Consider the following 18,388-nt stretch of genomic DNA (forward strand, 5'->3'; position numbering starts at 1 on the left):
CCCCTGCATGGGCAGGTGGATTCTTTTTTTTTTTTTTTAAATACATAAATTTATTTATTTTTATTTTTGGCTGCGTTGGGTCTTTGTTGCTGCGTGCGGGCTTTCTCTGGTTGCGAGTAGGGGCTACTCTTTGTTGCGATGCGCGGGCTTCTCATTGCGGTGGCTTCTCTTGTTGCAGAGCATGGGCTCTAGGCGCACAGGCTTCAATAGTTGTGGCATGCGGGCTTAGTTGCTCCGTGGCATGTGGGATCTTCCCGGGCCAGGGCTCTAACCGGTGTCCCCTGCATTGGCAGGTGGATTCTTAACCACTGTGCCACCAGGGAAGTCCCCAGAGTTTTCTTTTAAGCTTAGCTATTTCTCGTGGCTCTAAACTCTTAATTATTCTAACAAGCCCCAAACATGACATTTTGGCAAAAATCTGACCTAGCTTCCCTTGTTGGAGGAGTGAGTCAGAATTAAGAATTAAAATGTGGCGCTGTGTTTGCATTAACTGAATTTCTCAACCCCTTGTGTTAAAAACCTGTGTCCCCAGGAAATACCTTTGGACCAGGTAGACATAGATAAGGAAAATGAGATGCTGATCACAGTGGCACATTTCCACAAAGAGGTGTTTGGGACATTCGGGATCCCCTTCTTGCTGAGGATACACCAGGTGAGGCGTCCTTCTGCTAAGAGACTGAGTGTCTCGGGTCGGGACCTGGGCCCTCGCGCTCTGGGTTAGCGTTGCTCAGTGGGGCTCCTTCCCTGAGGCGGCAGCACAGGAGGGCATGAGCTTTGTGAGCACATGCGCCCTTTGTCGTCGCAGGGCGAGCATTTCAGAGAAGTGATGAAGCGGATTCAGAGTCTGCTAGACATCCAGGAAAAGGAGTTTGAAAAGGTACGCGCTTCTTGGATACTTGCAAGTAATTTGTCGGGCGGGATGCTAAAGTCTTCACTTTTTTTGCCAGAGGTGTGAGTTTTGCTAGTATTTGGAATGAATGGCGTTTTCGATTTTTGTCTCTCAGTTTAAATTTGCCATTGTGATGATGGGCCGACACCAGTACATAAATGAAGATGAGTATGAAGTAAACTTGAAAGACTTTGAACCTCAGCCTGGTAAGAGCCCTCCCACAGGGAAGAAGCAAGTAGTAAGTGGCCGGGAGGCCGGCAGCCCTGGGTTCAAGTGGCGGCCCTTGTATTTCTCCAGCTGGGAGATTGGGCCTTGTTTTCCTTATCTGTAGAACAGGGAGGAACGGCAGCCTGTAACTGATGAACTTGGCAGGCATCACACAATGGCCGAAAAAACTAAGGTCCCAGGGGAGACGGTGCCGCCCTTGGGAGCCCTGAGACCTCAGTTGGGGGTGGGGTGCACTCGCTCCAGGGGCCCAAGCCTGGGCTCTGTGGTCTCAGTTGCTTTCTCTCCCTGCCAGGTAACATGTCTCATCCTCGGCCTTGGCTAGGGCTCGACCACTTCAACAAAGCCCCAAAGAGGAGTCGCTACACATACCTGGAAAAGGCGATTAAAATCCATAACTGACTTCCTCCCCTGGCGGGTGGGCGAGGCGGACCGTGGTGGGTGTGCCCTTTAACAACAGCCAAGAACTCTGGTGCGCGAGCACTGTCCCAAGTCTTCAGCAAGAGGATTTGCTGCTGGTGTTAATTTTATTTTGTTGAGGCTGTTCAGTTTGGCTTCTCTGTATCTATTGATTGCCCTTTTTGAGCAAAATGAAGGTGTTTTTATAAAGCTTGGATGCCAATGAGAGTTATTTTATGGTAACCACGATGCAAGGCGCTGTCAGCGTGTCGGGGAACAGCCGGTGGGTGCGGCGCGGCGCTGGACAGGCTCGGCTGTCCCCGCTCCGGGGCCCGGCCGCCAGCCCCACAGCTAGTAAGTCTTCTGTTTAGGCTCGTCTGACGTCTTTCCCTCAATTATACTTTTCAATGACCTTTTGTGCATCTGTAAAGGCGAAACAGAGAAACTCACAACCTAATAAATAGCGCTCTTTCCTTCACTCGTGTATTGTCGCCCCTTCCTCGGTCTCCCCAGCTGCCTGGGTCTTTTTAATAAACTCGTCTCCCTTCCGTCAGCCACCGCTGTCCTGCAGCCCGTTTGCAGAGTGGATGCACTGAATACAGGCCTGACAGACACTTCGGGGGTCTTTTTATTAAATTGAAAACGCTGTTCAATACAATTAAGGTGTACTATGCTGCCTCTCGGCAAACCTAACGATCTCAAGAGTTCATTCGAGCAGGTGAAAAAATTATAAATAGACTTGTCTCCTTAAAACGGAACAGGCGGAACCAAGAAAGGAGGGCCTTTTAGCAAAGAGGGCATGCCCACTGGTGTTAGCAAGCTGTTGACTTTGTATAAAAAAGCTAAATAAAAAAGAAAAAAAAAGGAAAATTGAAATTGTATATTTAATGAATGAACATGTACAATTTACCACTGGGAGGAGGTGGCATTTTGTTGGGTGAATCTAAGTGACTTTCACTGATGTTGATATTCATTGTGTGTAGTTTTCTTTCAGTCCGGCCTTTTCCTTTGGAGCTGACGCCAGCTGCGTGTCTAGTTTTGAGTGCAGTAAAATAGAATCAGCAGATGACACTTATTTTTCATCCTTTTCCAGTATTTTTCGTTTGTTTCTGTAGCAGCAGTGTACACCGACTCTTCCTGTATATTGCCTTTTTGCTGGAAAATGTTGTATGTTGAATAAAATTTTCTATAAAAATTATAACTCAGTGAGTGACGTGGAAGTTGAGGGAGATTTCTGCTCTCCCTGCAAATAGGCCTGGGGAACCTATTCCTTTATAACGAGGTTTTCGGGGGGGGGGGGGTTGTTTTTGCCTCTGACTCATCCCATTTAAGCTTAAGAAAAAGTTTTTCCGGGCAGGAACCAAGTACAATAAGATGACCAGAAATACTGAAATGGTGGAAGGCGTGGCCCAGGGGAGGTGGCCTTGCATCCCGCGCCTGGCGCACTGTGTCCCTGGGCTGCTCACCACCTGGCGGGTACTTCCTGCCCAGGTGCCCACGGTGACCATAGCGCCACCCGCCCCACCCTCCTGCGGAAAGTCATTCTCCGGGTGCTCGACTTTGAACATTAAAGTATTGATTTCTTTTAGGTTTTGGCTCAGGGTTGATTATAGTCTTAAGTCACGGAAACTTATTGTCGAGTTACTAAATGGCTTTCCCCAAAGGCCTTTTCATAACGTGGACGGTCAGCAGGTAGCGCGTGCGATTTACTCTTCCATTCCCTCCCACTTACGGCCTTGAGTCCGAGTTCATAAAGCTGATGGGGGTGGTGGGAGGGGTGCAACCTGAAGAGGACCGCCTTTCACACGGCTCGCTCTGGACCCTGAGACTGGTGTGTCTTCCCCTCAGGCCCCTAGAACCACAGGGTAACGTTGAAGAGGGGCTTGGGTTCGTCATGACTGTACCGGCAACAGCAAGCTGGGAGAAACGGTCTCATTTTAGAAAGTAAGAGCAAACTGCATTTGCAAACATACATTTCAGATGTCAAGACGGAGCCGTAGATCCCCCGTTTGGGGGTGGGTGGTGCTGTGGCATTTTTGCCACTCTCGGCCTTTTTGTTCTGACCGCTCACTGCCCGATAGAATGTCCGCCGTTGGGGTGGAGGGTCCTCCGTCGGCCCTGCCCAGTGAGGGAGCCGCGAGCCCCAGGTGTCCGCTGAGCACCTGAAACGTGGCTAAAGTAGCAGAGAGAGTGAGTTTTCACTGATTTAATTTTAAGTTGCCACATGTGGCTCAGGCGTTCCAACCACATTTCCCTCGCTTTGTGTGTCTTTACAGTGATCAGCTCCCTCGAGCTGTCGAGTTAATATATGATACATAAAACGCTCACTCTGTGAGGCCTGGAACCCAGGCCCCCCGCCGGCTGAGCTGTTCAGACACAGAATTGCAGCTCATCGCAGCTTTAAAGGGCCACTGACCCACCCGACGGGCAGGCACCGTTGTTGATGGATAGATCCAGGGATGGGTGTTCACAGCATGATCCTGCCCAGTATGATGGATGTTCTGAGTTCGTCATAAGATGTTGGGAGAGAACCCACACTCAGCCCCCCTGAAGCCGAATCCTGCCCCCTTCCCACCGGTACAGAGGAGGCGCCCTCGTCCGTTCAGACCCAGTGCCTCAGAGGGTCAGGGCTGCTGCTGGGGGGCTGGTTCGTTTCACCCGTTCACAGGTGGGCAGGTGGTAGAGTGTGACAGTCCGGCCAGGCCCCTGTGTGCCCTCCCGGCCTTGTGACGCCTCCTCGCCTCTGGACACCCTGCCCAGCCTTGCTCCAGGCTGGAAACAGCGGGAGGTGTCCCCAGCACCCTGCCTGCAGCCGTATCACACCCCCCAGTCCACTCCTGGAGGGGGCGCGGCGGAGCTGTTCTGTGGCTCAGGTCAGGCGGGCAGTGGTCCTGTAGTGGCTGTCGCCGATGAGCACCCCACATGCGGCTGGCAGTGAGGCATCCGGGCCACCCCGAGTGACCAGGACAGGGATTCTGAGTTAATCTGTCAGGCTGGGCTCTCGGGGCCTCTGCTGACTGCAGAGCTGCCTTTGAGACCCACATTCACTGCTCCCTCTTTCCAGGTATTCGAGCCGGCCTCCCTGCTGGAAGGAGGGGCCCCCCACTTTGAGATGAGAGCTACGGGAGAGGGGGACAGGGTGGCCATCTCCCCCGGAGCCCTGGGCCCTCCTGGCCAGCCCCAGAGGTTGGTGCAGACAGAGCAGAAGCGTGGGGAAGCCTCAGAGAATGGCGCTGCGGTCCCACGCGCCCCAGCCTGAGTCTACAGTGAGGTCTCGGGACCCAGAACCAAGGCCTCAGACGTCAAGGCTACAAAATGGGAATGGTGGTTTAGGTCAAGTTGTACAAGGCAGTGAAGGAGGAGGCCCTGGGATGATGGGAACTGGACGGGCCGGGCCAAGGGGACAGCCCGACATCTGCCGGACCAGGGACCTGTGCAGCTGGACCGTCGCAGTTTTCAAGAGAAGCCAAAAATCGGGATTTTTTTTAAACGTTGGCAAGTGTCTCTCCTGACGCTGGGCAGTCTAAGTCAGAGTGGCCTGAGATGGCTTTGTGGGCTCGCAGAGGGCTGCTGGGGAGCTGGGCCGGACCTCGTGGACGGCGCATGGACCACGGTGAACAAAGGCCGGTAGAGGAGGGCCCAGGACACCACCCACACAGGCAGCACTGCGTTTGCCATGCCACTGAATATTCCTGCCTGTGGACCTCTCTGGGAATCCAGGTCAAACCCGTCAAGTAGCCTGGCAGGCGCAGAATCAGACTCCGGGCTGGAGCTCTGCAGGCGTGTCCGGGTCCTGTTCCGGTTCTGGCAGGGCCATCCAGGCCCCATGACCGTCGCCCGCCTGGCCTGGGTGCCTCTGCAGGGCTGTGGTCCTCCAAACTGCAGATTGGCCAAGTCCCAGGTCAAGACCTCGTCCTCTGGGGAGTGGTGGCCAGTGGGCCCGCCTGACCTCCCTTTCCATCAGTACACTTGGGACCTAGATGGGTGGCCCCCTGCCTTGTCGACACGGGTCCACTTGGAGCCCCCTTCGGATTTATTACAAATGAGAAGTTGGTTCCCAGGATGCCTAGTTTATGTCAGACGCTTCATCTTCTAACCCTAAAAATCTTAAGGTGGGTCCCTGTTTGGATGTGGAAACCAAGGCTTCCCGTCCTGCAGCTAGTGCCACCCCTCGGGAGTCAGTGCCCCACTCGGTTCTCTGGCGCATCTCTGGGGATGGGGGCAGGGTGGAGGGGCAGCTGCTGGCATCTTCTGGGGGCTGACATTCAGATCTGGAGAAATCTGTCCCCGGACTGGTCCTTTCCCCCAGCTGGTGGGACACACCCTGCCAGCGCTGTCGCAGCAGCAGGGCTGACCACCTGAAGGCTGCCGGGCAGGCCGACCCTAGTTTCCGGCTGCCCATCCAGTTACTGGATGCAGACCAGGCATCTCTCAGGCCTCGGCTTCCGTACTGCCCTCCCGGGTGGCGCTAAGCAAAACAGAGAAGCAGCTGCCACGGTTTAGTGAATAAAATGTAGGTCAGTGCCATACTCTTTCTTCTCTGCCTCTTAATTCTCCCACTTCTCTGCCCCTTCTCTAGGAAATTCCTTTTCATTGAAAAGATGAGGGAATAATATTTGTTATATTTTGCAAAGTAAAAAAAATTCCTTTGGGGAATTCCTTGGCGGTCCAGTGGTTAGGACTCCAGGCTCCCATAAGCTGCGGCACGGCCAAAGGAAAAAAAAAATTTTTTAAAGATAAAGACAGCAGGGGGAAATGCCCCATGATAAAAATTATTAAAAAAAAAAAAATCCCTTCGTGTGCCCTTTAGCCCATCCTGTGCCCAGCCTCACCCCCAGGCAGACCACATGGTACCCAGGAGGGATCATGCTCAGAAGCCAAATTGGGGCCTTTTTTTTTTTAACATCTTTATTGGAGTATAATTGCTTTACGATGGTGTGTTAGTTTCTGCTTTATAACAAAGTGAATCAGCTATACAAATACATATATCCCCATATCTCCTCCCTCTTGCGTCTCCCTCCCACCCTCCCTATCCCACCCCTCTGTGGTCACAAAGCACGAAGCTGATCTCCCTGTGCTATGCGGCTGCTTCCCACTAGCTACCTATTTTATGTTTGGTAGTGTATATATGTCCATGCTACTCTCTCACTTTGTCACAGCTTACCCTTCCCCCTCCCCATATCCTCAAGTCCATTCTCTACATCTGCGTCTCTATTCCTGTCCTGCAACTTGGGGCCTTTTAAATCCTAAAAATCCTTTTAAGTCCTAAAAATCTTGTTAAGATGGGTCCCTGTTTGGATGTGGAAACCGAGGCTTCCTGTCCTGCAGCTAGTGCCAAAATTCCTGCATTTGCCAAATTCTGCACAGCGGCCTTTGCAGTACAGAAAAGCTACTGTGCTGTAGCCATGAAGGAATTTTAAGGATTAAACCTCTTGTTGGGAATTGGGCACAGAGATTTGAGATTTGCTCCCCCATCCCAGCTCCCATAAACTGACCTGTCCCCGCCAGGCCCTGGGGGCACCAGGGCCTGGGGAAAGTGACAGAGACCCAGGAGTGAGAGATGGGGCTGGAAGGAATAGGTGGAGAGAGAAGGGGGCAGGCAGGGCCTTCCAGAGGCCAGGGGAAGAGGCTGGACACATGGGTGAATAGGTGAACGGGCCACTCTTGGTTGTGGGTGACTGGAACGCAGAACAGGGGAGGGAAGCAGGAGCCACAAATGGCCTCAAAGGGACCCCACGTTAAAAGTCTGGTCCCAGGCTTCCCTGGTGGCGCAGTGGTTGAGAGTCCGCCTACCGATGCAGGGGACATGGGTTCGTGCCCCGGTCCGGGAAGATCCCACATGCCGCGGAGCGGCTGGGCCCGTGAGCCATGGCCGCTGAGCCTGCGCATCCGGAGCCTGTGCTTCGCAACGGGAGAGACCACAACAGTGAAAGGCCCACGTACCGCAAAAAAAAAAAAAAAGTATTATAAACCTATTACAGTACAGTACTATATAGCCGATTGTGTTAGGTACCTAGGCTAACTTCGTTGGACTTACGAACAAACTGGACTTACAAACATGCTCTCGCAACGGAACTCGTTCGTATGTAGGGACTTAACTGTATATGTATACACGCGTATATACACAGAGATACAGGTACGTACATACACTTGTATATGAGTACATGCACACAGGTGTGTGGATAAACACACAGGCGTGTATGCACACATGGACATGCAGGTACACACATGTGCGAGTTTATGTGTTGCCTCACAAGTCCAGCTGCCTCTCCTGCTTGTTTAGCTGTGAGTTTGGGCAAAGCCCTAACTCTTTCTAACCCTCCATCCCCTGGCTTCCCTACCTGTAAAATGGGGATACGATAGCTGCCTTATAGGACTGTTATGGGATCAAATGCCATAACCCAGGTAATCGGTTCGGCCCAGGGAGTAAAGCCAGCATTTTTATTGTGAAATGATCGGTGGCCTGAAACAGCCAGAAGAGATGATCCCGACTGTAGAGGGCAGCCTCCACGCTGGGGCTGGCTCCGTGCTACACCTGGGGTCACAGCCAGGAAGGGCAAAGCCAGGGTTTGTGCGAACAAAGGCACGAAGTGAGGTCTGTGCGCTTAACCTGTATACTTCATGGCTTCTCATTACGCCTGCAGACACTGGGGAACATCCAAGATAGTCCAAGATAGCCCTGCTCCTATCAGATTGGCAGAAACCAAAAGTTATGGCAAGTCTGGGCGGGAACAGGCTTTCCTATACAAGCACTAGAAGGGGGATTTGGTGATACCTAGCAGAGTTACAGATGGGGGACCGTTTGACCCTGCCACACCATTTCTAGAAATCCATCCTAAAGGTAGACTAGCAAAAATATCAGGTGAGGTAGGCACAAGGCAGCAACAAAAAACGAGAAATAACCCAAATGTCCATCCATATAGTGACTCTGCAGCTACCAAAAATAAAGGGAGGAAAGAAGGGGAAAAAGGGAAAAAAGAGGAAAATCTCCATATATTACTATGGAACAGTCTCTTTTTGGATATACTGTCCAATAACAAACAAGAAGATATGTGTGTATATGTATATATAGTACTACTTTTTTTTTTTTTTTTTTTTTTTGGCCTTGCCGTGTGGCTTGTAAGATCCCTGACCAGGGATCGAACCCGGGTCCCTGCAGTGGGCGTGAGGAGTCCTAACCACTGGACCACCGGGGAAGTCCCTATATAGCCCTACTTTTAATGTCAGGAAACGGGGAGGGAGATAAATAATTTCCAAGAAGAAATAAAAGAAGGATTATTTAGGAACTAAAATGGTTAATGTTGAGAGTGGAAGCAGGTCCTAACTATACCTTGTTTATAGGTTTGACTTTGGAACCGTATCATTATTTTTACTAACTAAAAAGGAAGTACATCAAAAAGAAAAAAGCAACACCAAAAAACGGAAAGCAACCGAAAACTAACAAATGTGATCATGTGTCAAGATTTCTTACGTGACACAAGGCACAAACCACAAGCTATAAAAGAAAAACTTGAAAGACTACTTCATCAAAGCACCTGCTTCTTAACAGATACCATCTCTAGATACAATAAAAAGGCAAGCTACAGAGTGGAAGAAAATATTTAAAGTCCAAAGGACAGGGATACAGAATATAAAAGAACTCCTTCAATTGAATAATTTTTTAAAAAAACCTCACAATCTTAAAAGTGGGCAAAAGACCTGAACAGACACTTCACAAAAGAAAATATAGAAATGGCCGACATGCATATGAAAAGATGCTCAGCATCGCTATTCATCTAGGAAACACAAATTAAAAATCATAGTTACCGTTGGTTAAATGTTATTTTATTTTTATTATTTTTCTTCCCGAAACATAATTTTATTTAATTGAAAAAATATCAGTGTGCAAATTGGACATTTTGGGTACCTAAAGTCAAGTGCTAATTAAGTAAATGAGTGATCAATCATAATGTCAACACTAGTCATTAAATAAAATTGCATTTAAATTAGATTTACCAGATAGTTTCAGGACAAAAAATATAATGAGCCAACTTTAAAGAAAGTTTCCAATAATTTTATTCTTTTTTTTCCCTCAAATTTTATTTTAAAAACTCACAAATGTTCAGAAACTTGGACATAGGACGAAGAACTTTTTTTTTTTTTTTTTTTTTTTTTGCAGTACGCGGGCCTCTCACTGTTGTGGCCTCTCCCGTTGCGGAGCACAGGCTCCGGACGCGCAGGCTCAGTGGCCATGGCGTACGGGACGAGCCGCTCCGCGGCATGTGGGATCTTCCCAGACCGGGGCACGAACCCGTGTCCCCTGCATCGGCAGGCGGACTCTCAACCACTGCACCACCAGGGAAGCCCTCTCTCTCTCTTTTTGCTAAACAATTTTAAAGTCATATACGTTATGATATTTTGTTCTTTATTTCTGTATGCATCACCTAAATGGACATTTTACTATATAACCACAATACTGTTATCACACCTAAGAAATCTGACAATAATCCCATAATACCATCTAATATATGAAGTCAAGTTCCCCCATTTTTTACAAAAATGTCTCATATGATTTTCCTCCAATTTAAAATTCAACCAAGGTTCATGCATTGCATTTGGTTATATCTCTTTAGATTTTTTTAAAAATTTTTATTGGCGTATGGTTGCTTTACAATGTTGTGTTAGCCTCCACTGCACAACAAAATGGATCAGCCATACACATACAGGTATCCCCTTCCTTTTGGACTTCCCTCCCATTTAGGTTACCACAGTGCATTACGTAGAGTTCCCTGAGCTATACGGTATGTTCCCATCAGTTGTCTATTTTATACATAGTATCAATAATGTATATATGTCAATACCAGTCTCCCAATTCCTCCCACCCCACCCCTTTCCCCCTTGGTATCCATACATTTGTTCTCTACGTCTGTGTCTCTATTTCCGCTTTTCATATAAGATCATCTATACCATTTTTCTAGATTCCACTTATATGCTTTATTATACAATATTTGTTTTTCTCTTTCTGACTTACTTCACTCTGTATGACACTCTCTAGGTCCATTCACATCTCTACAAATGACCCAATTTCATTCCTTTTTATGGCTGAGTAATATTCCATTGTATGTATGTACACATCTTCTTTATCCATTCCTCTGCTAATGGACGTTTAGGTTGCTTCCCTGTCCTGGGTATTGTAAACAGTGCTGCTATGAACACTGGGGTGCATGTGTTTTTTTTGAATTATGGTTTTCTCTGTTCTATTTTTATTTATAAATATGTTGGTGGGAAGTGGAGTCTTTATTTATTTATTTATTTTTGGCCATGTGGCATGCAGAATCTTAGTTCCCCAACCAGGGATCAAACCTGTGCCCCCTTCAGTGGAAGCATGGAGTCTTAACCACTGAATCACCAGGGAAGTCCCTCCACTGGTTAAATTTTAAAAAACAGACAACCCCAAGTGTTGACAAGCATATAGAACAACTAGAACCTCCTACATTGCTGGTGTGAGTGTAAAATTGTTCATCATTTATGAAGACTGGCAGTTTCTCCTAAAGGCAAACATCCACCCACCTGGGGCCAGCAACTCCACTCCCAGGTTTTTACCCAGGAGAAATAAAAACATATGTTCAGAAAAAGACCTGTATGAGAAAATTCACAGTAGCTTGAGTCATAATAGCCAAAATCTAGAAACAACCCAAATATTTGTCAGCACGTGGGTGGATCATCATATCGTGTACATTATTTGTACCAAGGAATTCTGCACAGCGATGAAAAGAATGAACTATTGGTGTACTCAGCCAGATGCACACGTCTCAAAAAATGATTCTGAGCCAAAGAAGCCTGACTGTACATCTCCTATGAGCCTAGTTATTCGAAGTTCTGAAACAGGTCAAGCTGTGAGATGTGGTAAAAGTAGAGGTGACACCTGCAAAGGCAGAGAATCTGGGCATGAAGGCAGGTGTGCCTGGCATCCAAGGGCCACTTACATCAGAGATGTGTTAGATTTGTGAATTGTTGCAACCGTTTTTCAGCTGATGGAAAAGAAGCATATTGAGGAAGGCCTTTCCTGATTCCCACAGAGATCTTGTCTTCATGGAAAGAAAAGATGCCTCTTCTGTGGTCAGGGCCTCGCTCCAGCACCACCTCCTCCTTCACGGACCCTCTGACCTCCTGTCGCTGCAGCTCTTTTACCAATTCCAAGGCGTCCACACCTGAGAGTCTTGAAACAGCCAGCTTGGCGTTCCTGCTAGTCATTTTTGCCTCCACATGATGACGTGTCGCCTCACCCCCTCTTCTCACTCTGTCCCCTGCACCCCATCTCCTTTGGACAGTGTCTACATCCCTATGTGCATTGCTGTCTGAGGTTTGATGCCTGCTTCCTGTCCTGCTGCATCTCCCAACCCGCTATGGAGGAGGTGCTCCACTAATATAGATTGACTGCGTGAATGAATGAATGAATGAATGAGCTGCGTGATTCACCCATCACAGCCCACCCCATTTGGCTTAAAATCCTCCCGATTTCACACCCCAGGACTAGGGGGCTTTGTATAGACTTGAGGTTATACATCTTGGGATAAGGTTGGCGACTGCCTCGTTCTCCGGGGATTTTTGAGGACGTTGGTCCCCTTAACGCAGGGTTTGGACCCCGGCTGGCGCATCTGAACTGGGACACTCTGAGGGAGAATGAAGGAGGGAGATGGGCGATGCTCGCGGGCTCCGACCATCCCGTCCATCGCCACCAGGGGGCAGCACCAGGCTGCGCGAGTCCGTCTCACTTCCTCCCTCCAGGCTCTGCTGGACAGACAGGTCCTCATCTAGCGCAGTGGGGACCGGGGAGCAGGGCCGCCCCTGCCATTGTCCCTTTAGGGCTGGCCTGGTGCCTTCACACCGCCCTGGGGCTGAGGACTCCTGTCCCACCTGTCCTCCTCAGGCCAGGCTGCAAGGACTGAGGAGGCCTGAGAGAGGGCTTGAGGCCAGCCCAAGGGCACGCCTCCCGGTTAGACCCTAGTCCCTCCGCACCCAGATGCGGGACCCCATGGGAGAGCCATGAGGCCTGGCTGGGCTCCTCCTGGGCCTCTTCCATGAGGATCAGTTCTCTGCGAGGCTCAGGGCTCCTGGAGGACTGCTTTGTTGTTGTTATTTGTTTGGTTTTTTTGTTTTTATTTTTGGCCGTGTTGGGTCTTCATTTCTGTGCGAGGGCTTCCTCTAGCTGCGGCAAGCGCGGGCCACTCTTCATCGCGGTGCGCGGGCCTCTCACTATCGTGGTCTCTCTTGTTGCGGAGCACAGGCTCCAGACGCGCAGGCTCAGTAATTGTGGCTCACGGGCCCAGTTATTCCGTGGCATATGGGATCTTCCCAGACCAGGGCTCGAACCCGTGTCCCCTGCATTGGCAGGCAGATTCCCAACCACTGCGCCACCAGGGAAGCCCTATTTGTTTTAAACCTTTGCATCCCCTAAATAAGGCCTGGCATGGAAGAGGAAGAAGGTGGTTAAAGCATGGGCTCTGTCACTCCCAGCTGTGTGACGCTGGGCCTCAGTTTCCTCCTCTGTAAAATGGGTATAACAACAACAATAACAATGATAATAATAATAATAATAATAAAACTTCCTGCTAAGAGTGTTAGGAAAATTCAAGAAGACAGTTTTACTTGCTGGCTGATCCTTCACACATGCCTACTTTCTGTTCCTTCCATCCTGCCCCCCTCCCACCACCCACCCCCGGCCTTGCAGCTCCTGCCGCCTGGAGGGCTCTTTCCTGAGATATCCCATGTCTCATCGTCAAACTCAGCTCATACGCTACTTCCTCATGGAGGGCTGCCATGGACCCCCGGGCGAGAGGAACCAGCCACCCTCTACCAGGCCACCTGGTTCATTGTTATTTATTTATTTATTATTTTTTGGTGTTGCATGCAGGATCTTAATTCCTTGACCAGGGATGGAACCCGTGCCCCCTGCACTGGGAGAGTGGAGTCTTAACCACTGGACTGCCAATTTTGCCAGCACTTACCTCTGCCTGGAATTGTCCAGTTCCTGTTTAGTTTACTTGATCAGTGTCTGTTATCCCTAAAACTTCAGCTCTGTGAGGGCGGGAACCTCACTGATTTTGTTCACAGCTCTCTCCCCAGTACCCAGCACAGTGCCCGGGACATAGTAGATGCTCAATAAAGATTTGTTGTATGAATGATGAATGAAAGAAATCGTGTGAAGCACATAGAAAGCTTGCAATTAGGGACTTCCCTGGTGGCGCAGTGGTTAAGAATCCGCCTGCCAATGCAGGGCACATGGGTTCAAGCCCTGGTCCGGGAAGATCCCACATGGCACAGAGCAACTAAGCCACTGCGCCACAACTACTGAGCCTGCACTCTAGAGCTCGTTAGCCACAACTACTGAAGCCCGTGCGCCTAGAGCCCACACTCCACAGCAAGAGAAGCCACCGCAATGAGAAGCCCGTGCACTGCAACGAAGAGTAGCCCCCACTCGCCGCAACTAGAGAAAGCCTGTGTGCAGCGACAAAGATGCAACACAGTCAAAAATAAATAAATAATAAATAAATTTATTTTTTAAAAAAGAAAGCTTGCAATCAATAATGACCCTAATAAATTAAATTAGCAGAGTCCCCAAAAGCCAAGGCAGGGGGCAGGCCATCCTGGGAATGGAGTGAGCCTGGAGTTCTGGCAGCTGGGAGTCCTGGAGGACCCTGGTCCTCTCCTGCTAGTGACCCTGAGCTCCTCGCTCACCCTCTCTGGGCTCTGCAATGAGGACTCCGCAGCCAGGGCTGCTCAAGGAAAAAAGGAGATGGGACTTTTTTTTTCCCTTCCTGCTCATCCTGTTCCCAGAAGGGCCCAGCTCCTGCAGGGAAGCGGGGAGATAAGGAGGAAGGAATCTGGAGGAAGGAGTGGTAACTGTAATTATTATGAAAGAGATGGGGAGGGGAGCTGGGTTGCCAAGGGGCTGGGGAGGGGCAGCTGGAGAAGCTCTCCAGCCTGGGGAGGGGCTGTGCTTTCCCCAAGCCCTCCCTTCCCTCTCCTCCTGCCCATCAGAGGGGTCCCACCTGCTCTACTGGCAAAGGGATCCCTGAGCCCTGGGCAGGACCTGCTGGGTCATACTGGGACGTCCCCTACCTCTCTGGGCTGCATTTCCAGCTCTGCTAACCAGTCATCTGTCTGCTTTCTCTTCCTCCCAGCTTGTGGTGAGCTGGGGGCAGGAGGTGTGGGTGGTGAATGGGCTGCTTGCTGTAGGTGCCCCCTCCCCAAGCCCCATCGCTTATTGGGAGGGGGGAATTCTTGTCCCCTGGGCACAATCGGAGGCTCTCTCTCTGAAGAGTGGGCATCCCAGATGGGGATGACTTCTTCCCTGATGGGTGCCTTCCATCCCCTGCCCTAAGAACTCTGTGAGTGAACTCTGAGGCCTGCCTGGAGGAGGAGGCAGGGGGACTGTTTCTAGACTGAGAAAGCTCTGGGGTCTGGAGTTTGGGGGAGAATCCCAGGGAGCTGTGCAGTGGGAAAGTGTGGTTATGCATGTTTCCATCTGCGTGTGTTTGCATGGGGGGTATGTGTGTGTGGGGGGGCGGATATTGGTGTTGTGTGTGGTATGTGTCTTGTCTGCTCGTGTGTGTGTGTGTGTGTGTGTGTGTGTGTGTGTGTGTGTGTGTCCATGGCTATCTCATCTCATTTACATGGGGTGTTTGCAGTGCAGGTTTGTGTGTGGAGGTGTGAGTGTGTGTGCTCACAGGTCTCCATGCATCTCAGTGGGCTCTGTGTCTGTGCCCTTTTGGGAGGGGTGGTCTGTGTTTGGGGTGAGCTCACAAAGCTGGCTCCTGGGCTCTTTTCCCTCCTTCAGTCAGCAGGCTCAGCCGGCCCCGTTAGCCCCCTTGGACCTCACCCTGAGTGGGTTTTAGCCTCAGAGCTACCCGGAGGGGGTCAGCCCGGGAGGAGCAGAGCAGAGGGCAAGCTCCCACCTCCACTGGCCTCCCACCCGGCTTGGGGTGGACTTTCCAGCTCCCTCTCAACTGTAGGCTCTTCTGGTGCCATTTTACAGAAGGGAAAACTGAGTCACTCGCCAGTCCCCTCATCCGTGGCCGACCTTGCTACCCTCCATGACATTGCCTCTGCCCTGGTCCTTCAACATGTATTTACTGAGCACCTACCATGTGTCAGGCATACAAAACCAAGCAAAACAACGTGCCTGCCCTGGCGAGCCAATGTATTAGTGGGGGAAACAGACACCAAAAACATTCACAGGGGAGAAGGGTGAAATGGTAACCATGGGCGATGGGACAGACTGAGGGAGGGCACGGCATGCACTTAGTTCAGGGTGGGTGGAAGGTCCCCTCATTTGAGCAACGACCAGAAAGAGGCAGCCTGGGAAGATGCAGGGGAAGAGAGTGGCCCCAGATCCAGTCATTGGCAGAGTGAAGTTCACCCGCCATCTGGCCCCGCAGCCCGCACTCCTAGCTCAGCACAGCTGGATGGGGCCATTCACCCTGCTCACCAAAATATCCCGAAGATGTAAAGTGGCTTCTCAAAACGATGAAAGAATTAGAAGGAAAGAGGAAATGCCACAGAATATTTATCTAACCTTAGCAGCGGGCGGAAAACCCCAGAAGCAGCATAGGAAAGGATAGCCGGATTTGAGCACATGGATCAGGTGGGCCCTCCTGTGGATGCCGGTGATAACGATGTGTCAGTCGTCGGTTGTAACCAGTGAACCACTCTGGTGCAGATGCTGCTGGCTGTGTGGGGGCAGGTGATGTCTGATCACCTTGACCTGCCTACAGCAAGAATCCTGCTAGCTCAGTTTAGCCAGAATCCCCCTTGACCTGTGATGTTTCGTTTCTTCTTAGTAATTTTCCATCCACTGTCCTCCCCCCTCCCACCCACCCCCGCTATAAGTTTCCAGTTTTCCTAGTTGCATTTGGAGTTGAGCCCAATCTTTGCAAAAACCCCATTGCAGTGGTCCCTACACCGATCGTGATTGTCCTGAACAAAGTCTGCCTCACCGTTTTAACAAGTATCATGAGTAATTTTTTCTTGAACAATGGTTGGATTCGTGCTTTTGAAAGCTCATTCTGCCTGCTGCACAGAAAACTGGTGCGTGAGCATGGTTATTAGGGAGAGGCAGAAGCGACTGGATGGAGGCTGCAGCTCCTGGTGAGATGGTAGAGGCCTAAGTCAAGGTGGGAAGAAATGGGTACAGGTGGGTGGACATGAGACACACTTTGAAGGGAGGAGTCTCCATTCACACCTGCTTTAAGCCCTTACCTGGCTGCCATCGCTCCCTAATTGAGACCCATAAATTCAGCCCATTCCGGCAACTGCCATCTCACCCCACACTCCCTTTCCTCTCTCTATGTCTTAGCCCCACCATGCTCCTTCCCACCCCAGGGCCTTTGCACATGCTCTCACCTCTCTCAGGAATGTCCTTTTCTTCGTTTAATTCCTGATTAAAGATCTCAGGTCAATCAGCACTTTTCAGAGAAGTCTCTCCTGGCTCCTCCAGCACCATGCCTGACCCTGCTGTGGGTCACAGAGTGAGTTTGTACCTTGTGTGATTACTGGTTTAACATCTGCCTCTGCTATTAGAGTGTATCAATGGGGGTGGGGGGGCAGGGCTAATGAGAGTTTTGTTTAGCCCAGGGCTCGGAACAGAGTACAGGTGCAATAAATATTTGTCAGATGGCTGGCTGAACCGCTAATAAGGCCTTGTTGGGCAGAAAACTTAGACCACGTGCCCTCATCAGCTGTTAGCTCAGGTCTGGCTGCTAGGCCTGTGCCATCAGATGGGGCCAAGGTGGTGGGCTGATATCACTGACTGCAGGAGACTTAAACCACCACAATTTGGGAGAGAGAACTCCCTGCGACCTGTCTCATCCCATGGCGGAGGGCCGGCACCCACGGAGCCATGGAGGCTTATCTAGCCCACCACCTGACATCTCGGTTATTGGTTAGCAATACCCGCCTACCACTTCCCCAGGCTGTGACTCCTCAGGGGCGGGAACAGGGCAGGCACTTTTTATTTCCGGGTGCTCAGTGCCCAACACAGAGCCCAGCATGGGCAACACATCCAGTGAATTGTAGACCCGAACTGCACAACCTCAGGTGTGAAATTCTGAGAGGCTTCAGTTTAGTTGAGAAGGGCTTTGGGGAAAAAAGGAAGAGAAGGGACTGCCTTAGTTTGCTCTGGCTGCCGTAACAGAATACCACAGACAGGTGACTTAAACAACAGCAGCTGATTTCTCCCAGTTTTGGAGGCTGAGAAATCCAAGATCAAGGTGCTGGCCAATTCAGTTCCTGTTGGAGAACCCTCTTGCAGGCTTGTAGAGGGCTGCCTTCAACAGTCTCTTCTTTGTGTGGGTGTAGAGGAGGGAACAAAGGAGGTGGGAGGGAGAGGGAGAGGGAGATGGGGGGAGAGAATGTGTTACTGGAAAACTGGGTTCATCTCTTGGTGGGTGTGGAGCGAAAAGACACAACCAGGCTAAAGATCAGGAGAATGAAAGATTTATCATTACTGGCAGCAAGTAAGAACACCTGGGATCTTTCCCAAAGCAGTGTCTCCCCAACAGCAAAATCGGGGAAGTTTTTCTTTGGCCACACAGCTTATGGGATTTTAGTTCCCTGACCAGGGATCGAACCTGGGGGCCCCGCAGTGAGAGTGCCAAGTTCTAACCACTGGACCACCAGGGAATTCCCCAAATTGGGGAAGTTTTAATCCCCTAGTCATGAAGGGGATTGAGCAGAGGAGAATTCAGCATAGAATTGGGGCAAAGGTCGACAGAGTCCAAGTTTTAGTTGATTGAGGTCTGGAGGGTCAACATCATCATTCCCTTGAGGAGGAACTACAACTGTTTTATCGCTGAACTCTTGTTTCTTGACTACTTTTCCTTTGTTCCTGCATTC

General features: G+C 50.3%; 1 protein-coding gene across 2 annotated transcripts in view; it reads left to right on the plus strand.

The window, feature by feature from the left end:
• Window positions 1-1,991, plus strand: part of USP7 (ubiquitin specific peptidase 7) — a 56,496-nt gene extending 54,505 nt beyond the window's left edge. For both annotated transcript variants that reach the window (XM_019928730.3, XM_019928731.2), the window contains 4 exons: window positions 533-652; window positions 806-877; window positions 1,005-1,095; window positions 1,410-1,991. In XM_019928730.3, coding sequence (XP_019784289.1) covers window positions 533-652; window positions 806-877; window positions 1,005-1,095; window positions 1,410-1,516 — 390 coding nt within the window. In that variant the 3' untranslated portion in view covers window positions 1,517-1,991. The remainder of the gene's footprint in view (window positions 1-532; window positions 653-805; window positions 878-1,004; window positions 1,096-1,409) is intronic.
• The last annotated feature ends 16,397 nt before the right edge of the window (window positions 1,992-18,388 follow it).

This window comes from Tursiops truncatus, chromosome 15, assembly GCF_011762595.2.
Source record: "Tursiops truncatus isolate mTurTru1 chromosome 15, mTurTru1.mat.Y, whole genome shotgun sequence".
Taxonomy (NCBI): Eukaryota; Metazoa; Chordata; class Mammalia; order Artiodactyla; family Delphinidae; genus Tursiops; species Tursiops truncatus.